At 41.2% G+C, this 19901-nt stretch overlaps 1 protein-coding gene across 1 annotated transcript in view; it reads right to left on the bottom strand.

Moving 5' to 3' along the window:
• LOC136881017 (PIH1 domain-containing protein 1) overlaps positions 1-19901 on the bottom strand; it is a 282859-nt gene that overhangs the window by 28784 nt on the left and 234174 nt on the right. The window contains exon 3 of the mRNA XM_067153607.2: positions 3433-3618. Within this exon, the coding sequence (XP_067009708.2) occupies positions 3433-3618 (186 nt within the window). The remainder of the gene's footprint in view (positions 1-3432; positions 3619-19901) is intronic.

The raw sequence follows: 19901 nt of genomic DNA, 5'->3' as shown, positions 1-19901 counted from the left end.
ACAGGCAAAATCTTCTGGCATGGCCATAGGCAGTATGTTACAGATAGGATAAACAAATCAACTTGGTGGTTCGTACAGTGTGGTGTGCTCCAAGGGTCAGTGTTAGGACCCCTTCTTCTCTCTATTTACATAAATGATGTCTCCCAAAACCTAACGCACTGCAAATACCATATTTATGTTGATGATGTATAAATGTACATCCATACATCTCCAGATCTAATATTTTCAGCCATAGACAAAATCAATCAGGATCTAACATCGTTTTCTTCTTGGTCTTTGAGACAGGGTCTTACATTAAACCCAGCAAAAATGCAAGCCATCATCCTTGGATACCCGAAACTACTCGCGAAGGGCAATCGACCAGAGATTCCATCTATAAGGTTATGTAACACTAATGTACCATTCATGTCATCAGTAAAAGTCCTAGGTGTTACTTTTGATGATGATATGTTATGGAAGACGCATATTACGAACATCACCCAGAAAACATTCTCTGTATTGCACGTGCTGCACAGGTATAAAAACTTATTTCCTGAAAAACTCCCCCAAAAAAAAAAAAAAATGCTGGTAGAAGCTCCGGTTTTCCCCTCATTTAGATTATTGTGTCACGATTTACAGAGACGCAGGTTGCAAGTTATTGAGCAGATTATAATGTGGTAAAATGCATGTGTGTGATACATCTGTAACCTATGGTACCAAGACCATGTAACTCCTTCATGTAACCACCTATCTTGGCCCCACTAGAAATCTGTCACAATGTGCATACACTATGCCATCTCCACAAAATCCTTCATTCTTCACAGCCATTTTACCTTACTTTATATTTCAAATACCTCTCTTCTTATCACAGTCTTAACACCAGATCTACTAATAATTCCATCCTTGCATTACCTACCCACAGAACTGCCATCTACGATAAATCATTCACAGTAATTGCCTGCCATGAGTGGAACCTCCTTCCCGAAAGTATCAAACGGTTAAGCGCTATTCACACCTTCAAGGAAGCACTTTGGAGACATTTTATGCACCAGTAAGGATCATCTGTAAACTTGATGTTGCTACTCACAACCATTATATTGTCATGGATGTCCTGATAGAAGATTAGTCTAAAATTCTTACCCGACTTATTTTTAAAATGTTATTAAATTTTATGTACTACTTCTTTTTCACATGTAGGATATCAATTTTGAGATGTTGTTTTTTTATTACATCTAATTTATTTCATCTTAATTTAATCTCAATTTATTTTATCTTAATTTAATCTTATCACTTATCATTCTTGTATTTTTATTAATTATTTGTATTAAATCTAATTACTGTAAAGTAATACAATGTAATATATGTATATTTTAGTGCCTGATTAGATGGAAGAGAAGGCCTGAAGGCCTTAATCTTGCCAGGTAAAATAAAACATTACTAAACTAAATTAATGTGATAGCAGCTTCTGTGAGGCTAACAGTAACAGGGAAGGCCAAATATAATACTACTGTTGTTCAATTCCTACAGATACTTGCTATTCTGAATGATCATTTCTGATAATTTATGTGAGTCATTATAAATGTTCCCAATATGCAATCAAAACAAAGACTGTGAGTTAAATAAATACCTGAATTTTGATAGTGTTCATGCAGTTAATGAAGCAGGAGGAGGTCTCTCAGAATATGTATTTATATTTTCAAAAAAAAATGTATAATATAAAACATTCCATTTAAAGGAATAATTATTTTATTAATTAAAGTTGGTAATATGGAACCAACATAATATTCATCAAATATTGGAAGATTGCAGCCCAGAGAGTTTAAACGCAAAAATAAAACAGTTTATTTCTGTGCTGAAAATGTTGCTCTCTGTATAGGTTATAAACACTTATGATTTATTTCTTATTTATGTACTCTTATCGTCATTACGAGCCCTTGCTGGCAAGATGTGTTCACAGTGCACTATGTCTTCTGGTATGGGCTAGAGCAATTTGTTACTTTCATTGACCTGTCTCAGTCTCATCCTTGGCTTTGACAACATGAAAGTGACCAAGGTATGAGCGATGCTAGTAAAACCATTCCTTATGCAACCAGTCCCTGTTATGAATGGTGTGAAAATATCGCTCATAGGATCGGTTGGTGCATGCATTTCAGTGGGCTTGGCAGACTGATATGCAACAGCAACTTCTGGCTGGGCGAGGAAAGCAACAGGAAACTACATCACTCCTCTTTTCCCTAGTATGCCTTTTCAGTGATGCCTAGGCTATCTATGAAAGCTTTTGATGGAGCTGTGGAGGATCAAACCAGCCTTCGGGCTGAATACCCAACATACCCAACACATCATCATTACATTTAATTTATAGTTATTTGCTAAATAGTCAAAATAAATACAACTTCAGCTACAGATTCTTTCTAGATAAATTCTGCTTCTCTCATTATATTACAACAGATAATATTCTCATTTCTTTTGGTTATTCTTGTACTCATTAAAGTGAAGTGTGTTAGGAAGTGCATATAACAAGACTTAATCTCTAAATATAATATATTTCGACTAAGTGATAACAGAGTTTTAAAACAATTATTTAATTACTTTTGGAATAGTAAATCATAAAACAATTGGTTTAAAGAAGTCCAAAGTGATTTGGAGGAGTTGAATATTACCATGCAAACCATAGAAAACAGAGGCGAGAAAAGTATTTTGAAGAATAAATGCATCAGGCTTCCTCTGACCACTGTACAGAGGAAACAATATGTTATAACGGATGCGGAGAGGGCAGCCAGGTCAACCAGACTCAAGACTTTTTGGGAGAAGAAAAGGAAGACAAATTTGTTGTAGTCTGATTTAAGTGCTCCAATGTGGGCTTAAACTCTGTAAATAAATAAATTAGATGATTGGCAATTATTATTATTATTATTATTATTATTATTATTATTATTATTTATTATTATTATCCTGGTGCCAACTGATAGAAGAGTGGTGACTATCACGGAGTAATTTTTCATATTTTGTGTTTCCCATATCAGAGCTGCCATATTGTGGATGCCGAACTATTGTAGGTGATTCTGCACCCAGGATAGTTTTCTCCACCCACACCATGTTTCCCTTCTATCTTTTCTTCTACAATCAGTTGTATCAGACCGTATTTGGCATTTTAGAAGATGTGACCGAAATAAACTGTTTTACTATGTTTTGCAAGGGTTAAAACTTCACGTGATTTCCAGGCAAAACAGAGTACAGTCACACTGGTAATGTGTTCTACTCACAGGATTTGAACATTCTGCGATACCTCTACATTTCAAAGATCTGCAGTCGGTTCACTGCCGAATTCTTTAGTGTTTATCCTTTGACACGGTAAAGTAGCACTGGTAACACACTAGGAACAGGTTTATATTTCTTCTAGTTAAAAACAAAATTGGAAAAGAGTAGCATATTTGTGTTTGGAAATTCACTTACCCTTGTCTGGTTCCTGGTGACCATCGCCAATGCTCATGGGTATACGGTAGTCACCAGCTTCATCAGAGCTCCACAAACGAAGTAAGGCTTCATCATCCAGTAGCTCTGGACTGGGTATATCCTCAGTCTGGCATATGTTTACAAATACCTTGTCACCTTCTGTCGTGCGGGTTTTGATGCACATTCCTGAAAAAAGTACAATATGGACTATAATAAGTCACTCCATTGCAAACAAGCATGTTTATTTATGCTGAAAGAAATCATCAGACTTGCTAGAAAAGATCAAAAATGGAACCCCAACCAGAACAGAAATTAGTCTGCACTGTGACTGAATACTTGCGAGGAAGTACCACAGGTGGCGATATGTCCAGGAAATTAGCAAAAGAAAACATGTGCACCATGAATGAATTGAATGAGTACAACTAAGGTTGTCACACACTACAAGCACAGGCTGATATGTATCCTAACTGCGTTTAATGCTGAATACTTGCGCAGAAGTACCACAGGTGGCGAACACCGCTCTTCCCCATTCATAGATGCAAGACACCAAACAAGACTTTAACAGCAGTGTGAACCACGCAACTACCTAAAGTGAACATACAGCATGTCCCAAATTATATCCACTAGATGAGTTTGAGAGAGTGGTGGTGGTGGTGGTGGTGATTATTGTTTTAAGAGGAAGTACAACTAGGCAACATCCCCTATTAACAATAATCAGACAGGAAAAATGGAAATAGTCTGACACTTCGAAAAATAAAGGTACCAGCCAAACAAAGACAAGGGCCACGAAGGGCGTGATAAATAAAAACTCCCTAGACCTCAAATGCTGTAATACTGTCCGGATTGGAAAAGAACAAGAATTAACCAAGGGAGGTCGGATAGGAAACATGAGAGTGGGGAGCTTGGCACAAGAAAGTGGAAGCGATGCCAGGACTCGGCTACAGGAGCGGCGATATGTCCAGGAAATTCTGCGACCTTATATGCCCCCCACTCCCACCCCGCCCTGCGCTCTTTGGTTCAGCTCGAGTCCCTCTACCGCCTGCCCTCTTCCAACAGGATAATGAACAGCCTCACACAGTATGAATATATTTGGCCTGCCTTCGGCCAGTAAAGTCTCCAGACCGCGCCCAACAAGAACGTTTGGGACCAGATTGGACAAAACCACGGCAGATTTGGAGGGCCAGTTGCGCCAGCTGTGGCAGGGTCTTCTGTAGAATACCCGATGTCTACTCCTATATGCCCCCATGCCCGACCGTTACGTCGCCCCCATAGTACAGTGTACGTACCGAGTCCAACCTGCAAGTGTTTGTTACCCTGCAATTAATGTTTGGCGTAATACAATATTTTCATATTTTATTTATACTATCATGTCTTGTTCCCGTACCTACTTACATGCCCCTGCCATGGTGTGTTTCTGTTTCTTCTTCTTCTTCTTCTTCTTCTTTCTTTCTTTTTAATTTGAGTATAACTGATTTGCCATAAATTATCTAAGCTTTTAGTTTTACGTGACTAATGATTACGTGATCATATGTACTGCCATTTTGCAGCAAGTTTGCATTGGACATACATTTGATTTGATCTACAACAATTATTTTCAAGCAACTAGTTCATTAAGGGTAAGCTGCGTGTGTTATAAGCATAAACCAGCACAAAGCCTACAGCAAATTGCATGTCAATTCAACGTCTCTGATGTCATCGATTGTAGACATGCAACATATAACAAGCAAGTTCATTCCTTATTAACCAGCTTTTAATTTAAATAAGCTGCACAACCATCAGCTGACGGATTATTGAACGATTTACAATCATAGGGACAGACTGAGTTGGCCGTACCGTTAGGGTCCCGTAGCTTTGAGCTTGCATTTGGGAGATGGTGTATTCGAATCCCACCGTCGGCAGCCCTGAAGATGGTTTTCCGTGATTTCCCATTTTCACACCAGGCTGTACCTTAATTAAGGCCACGGCCGCTTCCTTCCCAATTCTACTAGCCCTTTGTCTTCCTCGCGTCACCGAAAACCCTCAATGAACATGCGACGGTAAAAACAAATAGCCAAAAACAAAACAGGGTTAGCAGGAGAAGCAAATTACATACCACTCCTGCTGACATGACAACTCTTGCCAAATGCTCCTGGTAAGAGACTTTTTTACCATGTGATCTTTCACCTTCTGAAACAATCACGATAGCAGTTAACCATGTCGAATGAACAATATTTCAGTGCCAGCGATACTTTATACTGAACTTTTCAATAACAATCCACATTAGTGAATCTATCCGTTAGCGTAGCTCGGTGGTGGTGGTGATTATTGTTTTAAGAGGAAGTACAACTAGGCAACCATCCTCTAGGTAACACTAATCAGAGAGAGAAATGAAAGGGATCCGACCCTCCGAAAAATAAAGATATTGGCCAGAGGAAGACAAGGACCACGAAGGGCGTGAAAATGAAAGACTCCCTAGGACTTGGAAACCTAATACCGTCGGGGTCGAAAAAGAACAAGAGTTGACCAAGGGAAGTCGGTTAGGACAGATGAAAGTGAGCCTGGCACAACTTAGTGGAAGCAATCCCAGGACTGAACTAAGGGCCGCGTGGTCGCCAACCCACGCTGCAAAGTTCAGAGCCATGGGGCCTGTAATAGCTCCTACGGCAAAACTGTATAAGACAGAAAACGTCGAAAATCGATTTTGCTACATATTATTTACAGCTTTTAAAGATAACTAATATTTGCGGTGATATCTGACTGTTCGTAGAAAATGTACGCTAATAATCATGACGTATCTCCGTAAGGTAAAAAAAAAGCACGAAACATAAAAGATTGGAAATTATATTTTTTCACAAATTTTATAACGTACAGTTTTTCGACATAGAAAATATTACCGGATTTTTCTGGTCTTCAATTTTTGTTTTGTTTTTTGTTTTGGCCACCTCCACTTTACGGCCAGACGATGACCCACCTAAAATGTTCCCAAATTACGAGAGAAGATACTGTCATTTACTGTTTCCTTGCGGCGTGTTCGACAATCTACAGGACAGTTATGAACAATGCGTGAGTCGTGAGAGTGCACATTTTGAACACAGGATGTACCGATGCAGTTAGATATCGTCGTTAGGCCTGCAAAAACCACTATGTAAAATATTTTTGCTTAGAACTTTGGCCGGTAAGGTTCTGCCATCTACGGTTCAATACTGTGCGAATATTGTCAAGGAATTCTCGCTTTTCATAACATAATTATGTGCTGCGGGTCAGTATTTATCTAAAAATATTACCACATAGCGGTTTCCACAGGCGCAACGACGATGTGTGTTGCCGTCGTCACGGTGCATGTTATAATGACGTATCATGATGTTCAGAGCAGGTTTGTAATTTCAGCACTGGTTGTTTTGCCACGTACTGTATAGAGACTAGTGCACAAGCTTTAACTTAAATACCGAGTGCAGAAAAATTTTGCTCAGCTGTTTTCCCGTGATGTAGTAAAAAAAAGAAACAGACAGATTGGTCTGAAACTTCGATTGTTTTCGACTTCTGTACACCTTAGTTCGAGAAAAGAAAGAAGTATATGAAAAAAAAAACACACGCAAACAAAATTGCAGTTTTATTTATATAGATGTAACAGTTCCTTTACTAGATGACTAAGGAAGCTATGCTTTTAACACCGTAACCGGTTCCTATGATGAATGGTGTGTAAGAGTCAGTTGGTGTACGGTATACATCTCACTGGGCTTGATGGACTAACATGTAACAGCACATTCTGGCTCAGAGAAAGAGGCATAGAGGGAACTACCGTACTACTTACTTCTCCAGTATACCTCTTCAACGACAACAAACCTTTCTATACAACTGATACTGGAACTGTTGGGGATTCAGCCAACCTTCCAGCGGAGGACTCAACATACATTTACGCCCATCATTACTTCGACCAAAGTCCGTAACCTACTAAGGCGATGATAGTAATCTAGCTGTAATCTCGGCCTGGTGCTATTAGAAGCTGATAAGAGCTTGTCACGATATTTCTTTTTATCTTTGACAATATAATTAGACAAGTCTGAATGAACAATCTATATTTTGCAGAGATAACATTCAAGGGTGCATTTTATTTCATCACGAATTGATCAGCTTAGCTAGTTACGAGAATGGACTGTGATAAAATGAATTCTCGATACCGCATTAGCCAACCTTGTGCAATCGATTATGACTAGTTATGTAGTGCATTCTATGTCGAAGGCTGAGGGGATCAAAACATGGGTACAACCAAATACAGTAGAGACAATACACGACACTTACGGATTTCGCCTTGCTAAAATGGGAGACAATTCGACGGTGGCGCTCCTAGTGACTTGACCTGAACAAATCGCGCTAAATTCAAATATCAATGGAAATGTATATACGGAAATGGATAAATAAATTACGTCTAGAAAGACAGTGGTACTGAGATATTAACTTCGAAGTTGCTAAAGCAATTCTGGATAAATGAATGAAGAATTATTTAAAAGGTTATTATTCAAAGACTGAAATTAGACATATAAACAAGGTGTGAAATGGACTGCTGTGAAATGGCTTGATCTTTCATTTATGCATTACTTTTTTAGCTTTAGCATACCTGCCTGAAATCTTACGATTGGATTTTTTTTTTTTTTTTTTCCTCATTTAAAAACAATGTATCATCACATTAAGACATTTGTCAATAAAAATATCGGCACATTCCTTACACATATGATGCAATGAATTAACATTTAATAGCTGGACAATTTTCCTCTTAACATGAAGCCTACTAACAGAAAGAAAATCTATAAAATCCCGGCTTTAATCTGAGAAGAGGAATAAAAGAAAGAAAAGTTTGAAAATGTTGTCGATAGTGATGATTTGAGGAATATTTACGTACAATTAGAGTAAAAATGTAACATACCCTTGGCTGTATAGTTGAGGATTTTTAAAGTCACTGGACTGGAAATGATCTGAACAGATCTTATAATTCTTATACAAGCGTAACGACCCTTCTTTCTGGTACACTTTATCCAAATCGCTTCTGTGACATTTCAAAACCCACAGATCACACCTACAACAACACATCGGTATTGAAGGTTAACTGCTGCACTATACAAAAAAATATGCGTATTATATTTTAAGCCAGTTAAAACATGGGTCGAGCAGGTCAGAAGATTATGAAGTACTATAAAAATCTCTGTCACTGGAAGAATATATATGCAAACACAATATTACTTACATGTTCTTGTCACGAGGGAACCTGAATTACGAGCGCGCATTTTTCTCTACTTCGTAATTACTGCAGCCAAACACAGCACATACCTTTCCCCTCATGTTGAGAGGAGATATCAAGGAATGACACACGCTACTATTTAATTATCTCAACTCACTGAAAACGCATAAATAACACCAAAACTTCACACAAAAATACACGCGCTCTTATGACAGAATCAGTACCGTTCAGGTCTATCCGCTAGAGTGAGCTCCAATAGCTGTCCCTCGATATCTCGCTCAGTGTCGTGTATTGTCTCTACTGTATTTGGTACAACCACGGTAAACTATCTTCAGGGTTGCCGACCGTCGGACCTTATGTGAGAATTCTACGGATCGCAAATCTAAATTAAATCAAGTTAAATTTTAAATATATTTAAAAATCTGTCTTGCTTTTTATTAAAAGGCTGGCATTTTTGAAAGAATGCCCTCCATTTGAAGATTCTGACATGGTAACCCTACATCTAAGGGTATATTTATATGCAAGGGTACTGTGCTAGTCAATTTACTGGCTGACTAGTAAATCGATTTTAGGGCATATTTTGGTACTCCAGCGTCTCTTGTTACCAATAGCAATTGAAAGGACGTTAAAGGAATCTGGATGTGAAACCTGCATATCTTCAGAGCCAATCTGGATGTTCATATCTAAGAAACTATTTGCTCCATGACCACCAAACTTTGCTCACCTTTTAACATCACATAGAGTATTAACTACCTAATCAGCGGGATGCAAATAGCAACACATAAACTGCAAAAATTCAAATTTTTTGGCAGTACAATTTTCACGGGAGATACACTGCTCAAAAAATGGTCACATCTTGAAATATTCCTAACTATATTATACAAATGCATAGTGGAACGGGGAATGAACCACTACGGCAATAAAATGCCATGTTTATATAACAGTATAATATTATACAAATGCATAGTGGAATGGGGAATGAACTACTACGACAATAAAATGCCATGTTTATACGAGGGTTGGGGCAAAAGTCATGACAACTATTTTTTTCTTGAAAATACCAGTCCGGTTGAAAAATGTGACATATACAGAAGAAAGGACAAGGTGTTAACTACATGTGTGGACAATGAATAGCACTGAAATATCATAACACACTAATTTATTACGGTAGTATACAGGGCAATATGGCCTTCCCGGTGCAAAGGAATAACAGCACAGTACACATAAAGTTGACATGACAAACCTGGGCCTTAAGACCCTCAGAGTAGTCCCCTGCTACTGACACCACACGCTGCCAACGATGTGGGAGGCGCTGAATACCATCTGCTTCAGCATTTGCCACACCATGTGTGAATCGGGTCACCTGTTGGGGCACAGCATTAGCAATGTCCTCTCGTGGTGCAAACCGCCTACCACGTAGTGGTTCCTTAATCTTTCGAATGGGATCAAAGTCACAGGATGAAATGTCGGGAGAGTACGGTGGGTGCTCCAATTCTTCCCATCCCCAATGTCGCAGTAGCTGCCCTACACATTCTGCTTTATGTGGTTTTGCATTGTCGTGCAGGATTATTGCACTGTCCACAAGATCCGGACGTTTCTCCCAAACGTCACGTCGTACCTGTCGCATCAGGAAGTCCCTTTAGTACTGTGCGGTCACTGTTCTGCCATGTGGAACAAAGTGACAAACAATGAGACCCCTGACGTCATACGCGACAATCACCATCAATTTGACTGGGGAGGGATTCTGACGAAACTTCTGCCTCCTTGGTGATCCAGCATGTCGCCACTCCGCGGACTGACGTTTCAGTTCTGGTTCGTATGCCCTGGCCCAAAATTCATCGATGGCGATTATTCGTGACAAGAACTGATCGCCGTCCTGTTGCCAGCGTGCAAGGTGGTTGCAGCATATTGCATAGCGCACCCACCTTTGAACTTCCGTCAGTGCATGCGGTACCCACCGCGATGCGATTTTGCGCAGCTACAGCTCATTACGCAACAACCTGTGGACGGTGCGTTTCTCGATGCCACATGCCCTCTCCAGTAGCGTCCATCGTCTGTCTTCATCCAGGAGCTGCTCGATGACGGCACGTGCCACGTCGGTCCGCACACTGACAGGTCGTCCCGAACGTTGCTCATCACTGGTTGACACGCGTCCTTGCTGAAACTTTCCTCCCCACCGTGCTACTGTACGGTATGGTAGGGCATTATTCCCAAGGGCTTCCACTAATTCACTGTGACATTCCATCGCATTTCTCCCTCGGAGAACGGCTTTTTTGATGTAAGCGCGCTGCTCAACGCGGGTTACTTCCATCTCGCACACACTTGCCAACTGACTGATTTCATTTCACAGCCCTCGCTGCGCTACTACCAGCTATCACAGAGCCATCTGTTGTTCTGCATACACATCATGCCTGCAGAACTTCCACACGACACATATACGTTTGTGATCCGTTCACATATCTACAAGGAAAACAAAATAGTTGCCCTGACTTTCGCCCCAATCCTCGTATAACAGAGGGCTTCACTGTCATCCGGATGTTTGGAAGGTGTCAGTGTCAGTTTAAAGGCAAGAGTGCCTCAACTCAGATTGTGCGCGAAGGTTGGTGATAATAATAATACAGTAAGAAGAAAGGCCGACCTACAGGAAATGAACATCACGGATGACATCATAGAAGATCGTGGAGCTTTTAGCAAAATAGTAGCCATGCACAAATTCGTGGAGAAATCTAAAAAGAAAACTGGTAGGAAATGGTCCACTGAACGCAAAAAGGCAATGCGGTGCATTCATGAAGATATTTTGGGAGGATAAGAAGGCGAAAATTATCAGGTCAACGAACAAGTTCAAACGCGCTCTTTGAATGGGCATAACGAAGAAAGAATTATGTTATTGCTTGTCATCCCACTATGTACTTCTGGCGGTTTTCGGAGACGCCGGGGTGCTGGAATTTAGTCCCGCAGGAGTTCTTTTACGTGCCAGTAAATCTAACAACACGAGGCTGTCGTATTTGAGCACGTTCAAATACCACCGGACTGGGCCAGGATCGAACCTGCCAAGTTGGGGTCAGAAGGCCAGCGCCTCGACAGTCTGAGCCACACTGCACCTCGCAATGCCGCTATGTCACAATGTTGAGGGGATAAATTCTGACCCGCAGTACGTGTATCGCTTAGAAAGAAAATTCGTAATTTAGTTCATGCAATACTGAACCTTACCTGACAGAACCTTTCTGGTCAGAGTTCTGAGCTGAAATATTATCACATAGCGGTTTTTCTAGGCGTAACGACGATATGGAGTGTAGTGTTTACAAGTCATGGCCGATCGAGCGGCGGTGAGCATTTGTCGTCGAATGAAGCCAATTGCGCATACTTGTGCTGCTTCCAAACGGCTACTGGACCGCCAAAGGGCAGGATCGTTAGGTGCAAACTCTCCGAAACCTCCACGTTACAACACGAACACTAAAGGTGGACCTACAGCAGTCTTATGGAGTACGAATTAATGACCAAACAGTCAGAAACAGGGTTGCAGAGGCCCATTAAAGATCAAGTACCTGCACTGTACAAACGACATCGTGGCAGGAGACTGCAGTTTGCTAGAAATCACCTGCACTGAAAGCTGACACACTGGTGTTCTGTACTGTTTTCGGATGAATCCCATTTCACGTCACATCGTTCAGATGGTTGTCTGCGAGTCTGGTGAAGATGATGGGGGAGATTTCATCCGAGAGCTGCACAATCTACCGTTGCTTCTGGAAATGGATCTGTTATAATGTGGACTGGCATCAGTCTTGAAACGAAAACTCATGATCATTCCTGAACACAAACGTATATAATGTGTGTATGTTTCTGCAAGGAAGGTACGTGGCTCTTAGGATAAACATATACAATTTTCAAACATTAGTGTATAAATACGGCGCTCCGTCATTTGATAATATTATGTTTTATAAGAAGTAGTTTACAATATAATGCCTTATGCACTCCAATCCAGCTATGAAATCACCTAATTATCATTACAATGAGAGATGTTGCTTGCTGGTTAGAAGTACAGAACCGTCTATAGAGCAGTACTGACGATTCGCCTAATAGCTAAAGAGACACACTGTCTGATCCTTATCTTTGCCTATAAGGGTCACGTACACCTTTCATAAAACGTGCACAACTGATCCTGTACTTACTCCAGATTGGAAATGTTACTACATTCATTTTAAGATTTAAGATTTCCTAGGTGAGACCTTGTTTTAAATACGGTAAACCGACTTGCTTGAAGTACTATGTCTGCTGCTGTCTCCGCCTATTTATTTGACATAAAACTTACTGAAATCCACTTTTTCTTATTTCAAATTGGGAATGTTTCTGCATGAATGCTGTTTTCAAATGTCCTAGGATATGCCTAGTGCACTTTTAAATTCCTCCTACTTGAAAATTCTGGCGAATCAGATCCGAAGATTGAGTTTTAAAGTAATTCTGTACTATATTTCTGTAGCCAATCACAAGAGTCCGATTAGATTTCAAATGCTTACCGCCGGTAAGTTACCGGGATAAAAAAGAAAGACACATTGTTGAGCAGTCGCTTTGCAGTACGGTAATATCTGATGAGAAACTGAATTAGAGATAGTCTAGCTGCCGTTTTGGCAAAATGGCGCTGTACGGCTGTAGTCGGCCCGGCGAATGTAACAGCGGCGTGGTACATGAATGAATACGATGTCGTCAGACCTCGCACTAGACGTGTGAGTAACCGGTGAACACAGGATGCGCAAGATACGAGATCTGGGAGTGTTTGATTATGCCCAGATTGTCGGTGCCATAGGCCTACGTATGGTTTATTCTCTATTTCATCTGTTAAGTCGTGCAGGCAATTGGCTACAGTGTTCAGAGTGTACCATGGTTTATTATCTTATTTGAATATATTGCAAGAAATTTGAGACTAATAGGCACACTACCGCGGACGGAAAGTATACAATGGCATCTCTTTCATTAAGATACAAACGCACACGACGCAGATCAGTGAGGGACTGATCACTGATGTTCGATGTTGATGTATTATTGAAATGTAAGTCATAAGATAAGAGGTCGAGATAGCAGTTAATCCTCGAGCGGGAACCCCCGCAATGCTGCGTAGTTGCCAGTTGGGTGAAGCGTGATCCGTTTAATTATTTGTGTTATCCACGTGAATAACATTATAACTTTATCTGTACACTTCAAATATTTGTCTTATACCTCGTCCTTTCCTCGCCCCGACCCATTATCAAGGAACGCTACTAAGAGGTGGATATACAGTACTTTTTGTTTTCTCGAATTAGGTGTACAAAAGTCAACAAAGGTTCAGTTCAGTAGCAATATAAAGGGGATCAAAACAGTCAATATTAAATTACTCCAATACTATTTCTTTCTTTCTTTCTTTCTTTCTTTCTTTCTTTCTTTCTTTCTTTCTTTCTTAATCTGTTTACCCTCCAGGGTTGGTTTTTCCCTCGGACTCAGCGAGGGTTCCCACCTCTACCGCCTCAAGGGCAGTGTCCTGGAGTGTGAGACACTGGGTCGGCGGATACAACTGGGGAGGATGACCAGTGCCTCGCCCAGGTGGCCTCACCTGCTATGCTGAACAGGGGCCTTGGTGGTGGGGGATGGGAAGATTGGAAGGGATAGACAAGGAAGAGGTAAGGAAGCGGCCGTGGCCTTAAGATAGGTACCATCCCGGCATTTGCCTGGAGAAGAAGTGGGGAAACCACGGAAAACCACTTTCAGGATGGCTGAGGTGGGAATCCAACCCATCTCTACTCAGTTGACCTCCTGAGGCTGAATGGACCCCGTTCCAGCCCTTGTACCACTTTTCAAATTTCGTGGCAGAGCCGAGAATCGAACCCGGATCTCCGGGGGTGGCAGCTAATCACACTAACCATTACACCACAGAGGCGGACCCATTACTATTTGCTGTATCGAAAAAAATTGCATACTGAACAATTTTCGAGACATGTTACCGACAGCGGTCAATTCCTTGAGGAAACTACTCATAGGGAACAAGGAACAACTTTTACTTCACCAAACAGAACGCTGTTTTCAATGTATTTTATTTTATTGTGGCCTTGGAAGTAATTGCGGAGATGTTTGCTATCACACTGACCTTCTCATCAGTTAAACGATTCTTCCCTTGATTTGCTTAATGCATATGAAGTGGCTCAAAACCTAAATAATACATGGGCAGAGCACAGGACATATTATTCGAAGAAAGATTTTCAGAACTTTACTCAAGGAGCTTTTCATTAAGTGATGAATTTGGTATTTGTGAACCAGTTTCTCGTAAATCGTCATAATCACAGATCCAATCCACAATGCATTCTCGTGCTACAGTGTATGTGCCATTTCTGGATTACGCAGTGTCTTCCCAGAGCAGCACCGAGAAATAGTGGCTTTACAGTGTATCGTACCAGCTTATGGTTCAAACCAAGCTTCTGATAGTGAAAACATCGTGGCTCCCGCAAAGAGCATGAGGGAGACTTGTCGGACACGACAGACGCTCTAGTCTCAGGCGTGAAATAAATATATGGAAAACATACTGGAATAATAAACGGGACAGCGATAAACCAAAAGAACCTGTTGACTCTTTTTCATTAGCTGGAAGTGATAATATAAGTCTTCTTCAAATAATTATTTGCTACTGTACCTGTAACAGCATGTTCTGCTGAAAAATCGTCTTCGTCGAATAATCAGTGAAGACTGGCTGAATGCACTGAGTCTTTTGTATACTCGTAACGAAATAGATTATCTCCGTCGGAAGTATGGTAACTGACATTTTTGCGCGCAAACATCGCCGTCTATTGGAACTGATCCGTATGTAGTTTGCTTTTAATTTAGAGTTATTTTAAAATGAACAAGTATTATTGTGTTTCATTATTGTGAGGAGACAAATAGATTGTTAATAAAACTATTTAGGTAGATCTTAATATTTTGTGCTGAACTCAAGCTACACGTGTAAAACATTGCTCGCGGAAAGCAGAGGAACGAACGACCACATTATCTAAATAACTTAATTTCACACTGCATTATTGCAGGCTATGTTTGTATTTTAGCTAAACCGGGCGAGTTGACGTGCGATTAGGGGCACGCAGCTGTGAGCTTGCATTCGGGAGATAGTGGATTCGAGTCCCACTGTCGGCAGCCCTGAAGATGTTCTCCCATGGTTTCCCATTTTCACACCAGCCAAATGCTGGGGCTGCGACTTATTTAAGACCACGACCGCTTACTTCCCATTCCTTGGCCTTTCCTATCCCATCGCCACCAGAAGACCTATGTGTGACGGTGCGACGTAAAACCAACTCTAAAAATGAAAACAATATTTTAGCTAAGTTAAATAACGTAGGACTTTCAGTGAATGTTATACCGGGTGAATCAGACTCGCCTGACGTTTCTGCTTTTAGGCATCCTAACGAACGTCAGTGGGGTGATGGTCGATTTTCCTTTGCCGTACACCAAGCTACAGTCGCCTTTAAAACACTTCCCTGTCTCACTGCACGACTTTTGCAAAAACATGTATACGACAGGTATTTACACAATACATCAAACTGTCAAACGGTTATGTAAAATGTACGTGCCAATTATAAGCTTTCGATTGGTTATGAAATTATCGCTAAAAGCGATGGCATACTGATAGAAAACGCGTGTGAGTTTGTGAAGCGGAACGTAGTTTCACACCAAGCTAGCTTTCTGATAAACTGAAGGCAACAGACACCGTGGTGCAGTAGACTAACCACAGACATGTTGCGTTAGTAGGTGGGTTCGAATCCCACGAGCGATAAACATTTTTATTCACATTTTAAACTTTGAGGATCAAATAAGAGGCTATTCGTGCCGCATTCGACCAATAGCATGCATGTTGAATGTGTAGTGGCCTGACACTTGGTGTAGCCTAGCAGTCCTGGTCATTTCTTCGCTATGTATTCAACAGATGAGTCTGTTGACATGTTCCTCATCTACGGTGAAGCAAGACAGAACGCACAGGAAGCACAGCGCCTGTACCAGGAAAGATTTCTACACAGACAACAACCAAATGCAAATACGTTTAGGAGGGTGGAGCGACATTTGCGTATAACTTCGTCACTTTCCGGAACAGGTCCTGTTAGAGAGGCATCGGTTACGTCCGGTGAAACTACTGAGATGGTTTTGGACACTTTCCGAGAGAATTCTCACACGAGTACCCGGGCAGTAGCACAACAGGCCAACATCAGCCAGTCGTCTGTTGTAAGGATATTGCATTCCGGTTTATTTTACGTCCATATCATCTGCAACTACATCAAGAGCTCCACGGACGAGATTTCGAAACTCGTGTTGATTTCTGTGCGTGGATACTGACGCAAGTGGCAAATGAGCCAGCGTTTGTGTCACATTTTATTTTCGGACGAGGCACGAGGCACTGCTGGAGTGTAAGGCAGGCAGCATTTCAGGCACGATGGGGAGTAAATATCTGGTGTGGTATACTGGGTGATCACCTAATTGGACCATATTTCTCTGAGGATTATTTGACAGAAGCCCGGTACCTATAGTTTCTTCAAGACCAACTACCATTGCTGCTAGAAGATGTGCCCCTGGGTGAGCGTGTAACCATGAGGTATCAACACGATGGAGCTCCCCCTCACATGTCGGCAGGTGTTCGCAACTACCTGAATGTTACACATCCCGGTCGATGGATAGGAAGGGGGAGGACCTGCCACCTGACTGCCGCTAGATGGCCCGATTTGACGCCATTGGACTTCTTCCTATGGGGCTATTCGAAGGATGTAGTGTACGCCCAGCAGCCGGAAAATCCTGAAAGCCTTCGAAACCTTACTACGGAAGCCTGTTAATCCCTAACATCTACAATGCTACAAAGAGCCCGAATAGCAGTTCCACAGCGTGCTGAAACGTGGATTACTGCAGAAGGTCATTTATTCGAACACTTACTGCGTTAACAGGCTGTTGCTCAGTCAAGCGGATTCAAACCCCCAACCATTTTATCCTCGTCCAGCCCTGCTTATAAAACATACACAAAAGCAGCCCTAATGGTCTAGAACAGTGCCAAAATAAATAAATAACCCACGACATGAGGACATTCGGATACATTGGCTCTGTGGATGATTCTCGAAGTACAAAATACGTATAAAATTTACAGGCCTAAGTAGGATTCGAATCCACCTACCAAACGCAGCTGTATTAACAGCACCGCACTTAAACTATGACACCACGACGACTCCAGCGAGTAGGTTTCCAGAAAGCCTACTAAATGGACTACTACTTCCGCTTCACAAATGCACACACGTTTTCTATCAGTATGCCATCGCTTTTAGCGTTCATTTCATACCCTACTGAAAGCTCATAATTGGTACGTACTTTTTACATAACCGTATGACGCTTTGATGCATTGTGTAAATGCCTGTCGCATACGGTACATGTTTTTGCAAAGGTAATGGTGCAGTGAGTGATTAAAGGCGACTGTTGCTTAGTATGCGGCAAAGGAGAATTGATCATAACGACACCAATGACATAAAAGGTCAGGCGCGGCTGACTCACCTGGTATCTGTAGTATGGTCGTTATATAAATAACACGGGGCGTTAAGAAAAAATACAGTAACTAAAAATAAGAGCCGGTCCCCATCTTTAACTTTCTTTTCTGGATCCGCCTGTGACCAAACTTAGTACTTCCAAATCTGGGAATTTACTCGTAAAACACTGGATTCTGATATGAGCTTGTTTCAGTTAATCGATGGTGAAACGGCCGTGCGTGTGCTGGGAATGCCTTCTAAACGCAAACAGGACTAGAATCCAATGTCACCCCGCATCATAATGCCGATTCATAATGAAGGACTCGCACAGTATATCGTCGCAGTACCGCCAGGCACGAATGAGATTACCATAAAGCTGCTGACTGAGGCGAAGACTCGACTAGCCTGTAAATTTAAGTGTCACGTATTAAAACTGACAATGTTGTGTCACGTATTAAAACTGACAATGTTCTCAGCCGTATTACTGTACTTGGATTTCTTGACTAAGCACGCTGCTTATCGCAATAGAGCTTCTTAGCTGACGTCACAAAACTAACTCTTAGACGAGGATTAAAATACTTTACATGGACGAGGTAGGAAACGAACCATCGATCTTCGAGGCATGGGTACTGATATTACACCACATAATGTATTCAAACATGTTCATTGGAATAATGATCAAATACTGTGACCACTAAACAAGAATTTATCAGAAACTCAAGCGAAAAGAGGTATTCCCCCAGATATTCACAGGTTCTTCACGCTGGAGACAGTCATTGTTCTCTTCGACAACAAGGGATTAGGGACCAGCCCCATGATCATAAAAATAGGGAAGAGATGAAAAGCAAGCAACGATTTGTCTTTTCTTATCTTAATGTCATAGCAGCTGCTGAAAATTATTTCCATTTTCGTTGATGCAGACCTGACACCTTCGAAGGAAATTCCGTGACACGCGCCGTAATTCGTCTTCTGTCATTTCTTCTTCTTCTTGCGTTAGGGTCTACAAGGGACCATGTTCCAATTTCAGTTCTTCCTTCCTTTTCTTCTAATATCCCTTCTGTCATTTCACTTATCACTCTCCTAATTTTGTGTATAGCGAGGGAATTTTCAGTGCCCCAGTCGCGAATGTTCTGAGAACTAATGTACCCACTGAAGTGGAACCAAGCTCCATCAGACATGATCAAAAACGAAGGATCTACATTTCCGTCATGCACGGATTGTAGTACCCACTGGCAGAAGTTAATAAAAGCGGCAGGGCCTATATCATCTTGTAGCCTACACTATGGAAAACTTAAAGAGGGAAAAATTCAGAATTTTAAACCCTTTTAGTACTATGGTGAGCGAAATGCACTCCTGTGCCAAACAGGTAGAATGTTTACGAGGGCTAACCTGAAGTCTGGCTCGCATATCTTCAAGTTTTTCGTTAGTTAAGATCCTCTTGTTATAATGCCTTTTGTCTGTTTAAGACGAATGCAGTACGGACATGATATGGTTTTGATGGTATACAAATTTCCAGAAACCGTTTGCAATACTTTCGCACACACCTATCACACGATTTCATTTTTAAAAGATATGTTTCAACAATAAACATCCCACGCTCAATGGTGTGCTAAATCATGATGGATAATTACTGTGCACTTTATAATCACAATCACTGAGCGCATCAAGTAAATCACAAATGCAGAGCTCTACTAACGACCAACCTTACATGACAGAGGATGGGACAAAGAAGATGCTTGTCTCCCGCCAGGTAC

The sequence above is a fragment of the Anabrus simplex genome, chromosome 9, assembly GCF_040414725.1.
Source record: "Anabrus simplex isolate iqAnaSimp1 chromosome 9, ASM4041472v1, whole genome shotgun sequence".
NCBI classification, from domain to species: domain Eukaryota; kingdom Metazoa; phylum Arthropoda; class Insecta; order Orthoptera; family Tettigoniidae; genus Anabrus; species Anabrus simplex.
Note: the sequence above shows the minus strand (reverse complement) of the source record. Positions and strands in the feature narration are given on the sequence as shown.